Source organism: Aplysia californica, unplaced genomic scaffold, assembly GCF_000002075.1.
Source record: "Aplysia californica isolate F4 #8 unplaced genomic scaffold, AplCal3.0 scaffold00025, whole genome shotgun sequence".
NCBI lineage: Eukaryota > Metazoa > Mollusca > Gastropoda > Aplysiida > Aplysiidae > Aplysia > Aplysia californica.
In genome coordinates, this window is record NW_004797295.1 from 99,475 (window position 1) to 102,087 (window position 2,613).

Sequence of the window (2,613 nt, forward strand, 5' to 3'; positions counted from 1 at the left end):
CAACCCTGCCCACAGACAAAATTGTACGCTTTTAGTAGGCTACAGTTGTAATGGAACGTTTGTTCACGGCACAGAATTCTACAATTTTTCTGTTATCACAGTGTAGAATTCTGTGGTTTAGGGTGAACGCAAAATTTGGTGAACGCGCACCGGGTGAGAATAGCCACAAGACTCGCCTGCACTATTCTCACTCCGGGTGAGAATAGAGGTGGCCGATCTAGATCTAGAGGTAGATCTATATCTAATCTAGTCTTGAAAAGACCAAAACGAATTTCAAACAATAGATCTAATAAGAAAATGTTCAAAATGTTTCTTTTTTATGAATATATCTAGATCTAGATATATCTAGATTAGTTCTCTAGATCTAGATCTAGAGTCTAGATATAGATCTAGATCTAGAATCTAGATCTACCAGTCCGAGATTCTCCATTGAGAATGAGAGATAAAAACTGGGGAAAATCATGAATATATGAATCCCTCCTCCTCTAAAAGGACAAGGTTGAGACATAGATTTTTAGATCTAGAATCTAGGCAAAGTCTGTCCGCAGGTCTGGTATTCTTCAATCTTACCTAGATCTAAATCTAGACTCTCGTATTTTTTGTTCAAGCGTAAAAATAAAACCATGGACACTAGGCCTAGGCTACAGTATCTTCCACACTTTTTCCAATTGATACCGTCTCAACAGTTGCACTTTTGTTTACACTTTCCAGCAGCTCATTCGAAGTTTACGCAACTTACGAAGGGAAGTTACTCTTCTAGGCTAGGCTTACTAGGCTAGGCGCTAGGCTAGATTTTCTACAGCATTTCCTCAACTGTTCTCTCCCTTGCCCGTAGTGAACGCAACCGACAACAAGAGAAAGACGGTCGGACGCGAAAGTTCTAGCATCTCCGTTGAGCACGCTGTCGTGCCGGCTACTTCAGACCTAACTGATTATTTCACAGCGTTCTCCCATCGCTATCCTGAGTTATGGCGGCTTCAGAAGCTACTCCGATGGAAATAGAAAAGCCTGTAAATGGAGTAGACCTCAGTGAGGGCCAGGATGGAGGAATTATCAAGGAAATTTTGCGAGAAGGAGAAGGGGATGAGCGGCCTGCGAAAGGAGATAGAGTTGTCGTACATTATGTTGGAACACTGCTGGATGGCTCTAAGTTTGATTCTAGCAGAGACAGGGGTGACACATTCACATTTAATCTTGGAAAAGGTAGGCATTTTGAGGTGTTCTGTCATAACAGTATAAACTAGAAGGAAGAGGCTAGCCGTGCCGTACTTATTCTTAATATGATGGCTAGACTGACTGATGGCTAGGCCTACTGAATTGTAAATTATACAGTAAATATATTTTTAGTGTGCAGTACCTAAAGTATTTGTATTTGAGACGAAACCAGGTGCCTTAATGACAATGCATGTATTTTAAACCTCCTGTTTTCTAATGTTAATAGGGCCTAAGACAAGATAAGTTAGTACGGCTAGACTGGCTGAGACAGCCAGGCTAGTCGTACTTAATAAGGACGGCTAGACTCAACTGTCAGGCTAGCCATACTTAATATTGATGGCTGAATTGTAAATGAAATTTTTAGTTTGCAATGCCTTATAAAGTATTTGTATTTCAGACAAAACCAAAAGGTGCCTTACTGACTTGCATGTATTTGAACACAACATCTAATCTAGATCTAGATATCTAGAATCTAGATTAGATCTAATGAGACCTGTGTACTTAGCAGGCTTGAGTCGATTGGGCCAAACCTAGTCTAAGTACGGCTAGACTGGCAGTCTAGCTGTACTTAAAAGTACGGCTAGCCACTTCGAAACTAGAGACGAGATCTAGATTCCGTGCTGGTCAAAATAGTAATAAAGATAGGGGCCTAAGGCCTACCCCACATGCCACATATACATCTCTCTGCAGTGCTATCTTTGGTCCACTTTGGCTGGAATGGCAGTTGGAAGGATATTGTAGCAATGGTTTAGTAGAGTACTGTTAAATACTTGTAACATTCAATCATGTCGCCTCTAGCTCTCTGATAGTACAGCGATGGCAGATCCAATTTTCTGAGACGATCGCAGTAAGCAAAGTGCTCTAGATCTAGTTCAGGAATTAGTTTGGTGGCCCGACGTTGCACTTTTACTTTTAAATTTCAAGTTGTTCTTCATCAACTTTAAGTCTGGGGTGCCAAGACCACATTTCCATTATACTCTCTAGATGAGGACGAATGGTTGATTTGTACAGAGTAGAAAGGGACACTTTGTGCAGCATTGTGAAACCTCTCCGGATCAGTGCGAGAAGATTGTTAGCTTTGTTGACTTGGATACTGACATGTTTGCTGAATTTAGGTCACCATCAATATTCACACCTAGGTCTTTTTCTAGTGTCACAGATTCTAGAGTGATGCGTTCACCTTTGGATGTCATCTTGTACTCACATGGGTTTCTATTTTTCCTAATGTGCATAACCTTGCATTTTTCTGCATTAAACCTCAATTGCCACTCATCAGACCAGAGCTGGAGTCTGTTCAAGTCATCCTGGAGGTTGTCCGAAAAGTCGGGTACTTCAGCAAAAATCTTCGTATCATCCGTGAACAGAAAAGTAGCAGAGAGGATATTTTCAGGGAGGTCA

General features: G+C 41.1%; 2 protein-coding genes across 3 annotated transcripts in view; one reads left to right on the forward strand and one right to left on the reverse strand.

Annotated features, from left to right (window-relative positions):
• The window catches only part of LOC101845146 (cryptochrome-1), a 28,807-nt gene extending 28,082 nt beyond the window's left edge, over nt 1–725 (reverse strand). Inside the window, exon 1 of the mRNA XM_035972812.1 lies at nt 660–725. The gene's annotated coding sequence lies outside the window, so the exon portion shown is untranslated. The remainder of the gene's footprint in view (nt 1–659) is intronic.
• Nucleotides 726–817: 92 nt separating this feature from the next.
• The window catches only part of LOC101845379 (peptidyl-prolyl cis-trans isomerase FKBP4), a 25,197-nt gene continuing 23,401 nt past the window's right edge, over nt 818–2,613 (forward strand). The window contains exon 1 of one of the 2 annotated variants that reach the window (XM_005091009.3): nt 818–1,203. In XM_005091009.3, coding sequence (XP_005091066.1) covers nt 969–1,203 — 235 coding nt within the window. In that variant the 5' untranslated portion in view covers nt 818–968. The remainder of the gene's footprint in view (nt 1,204–2,613) is intronic. The other variant, XM_005091010.3, reaches the window with a different exon arrangement.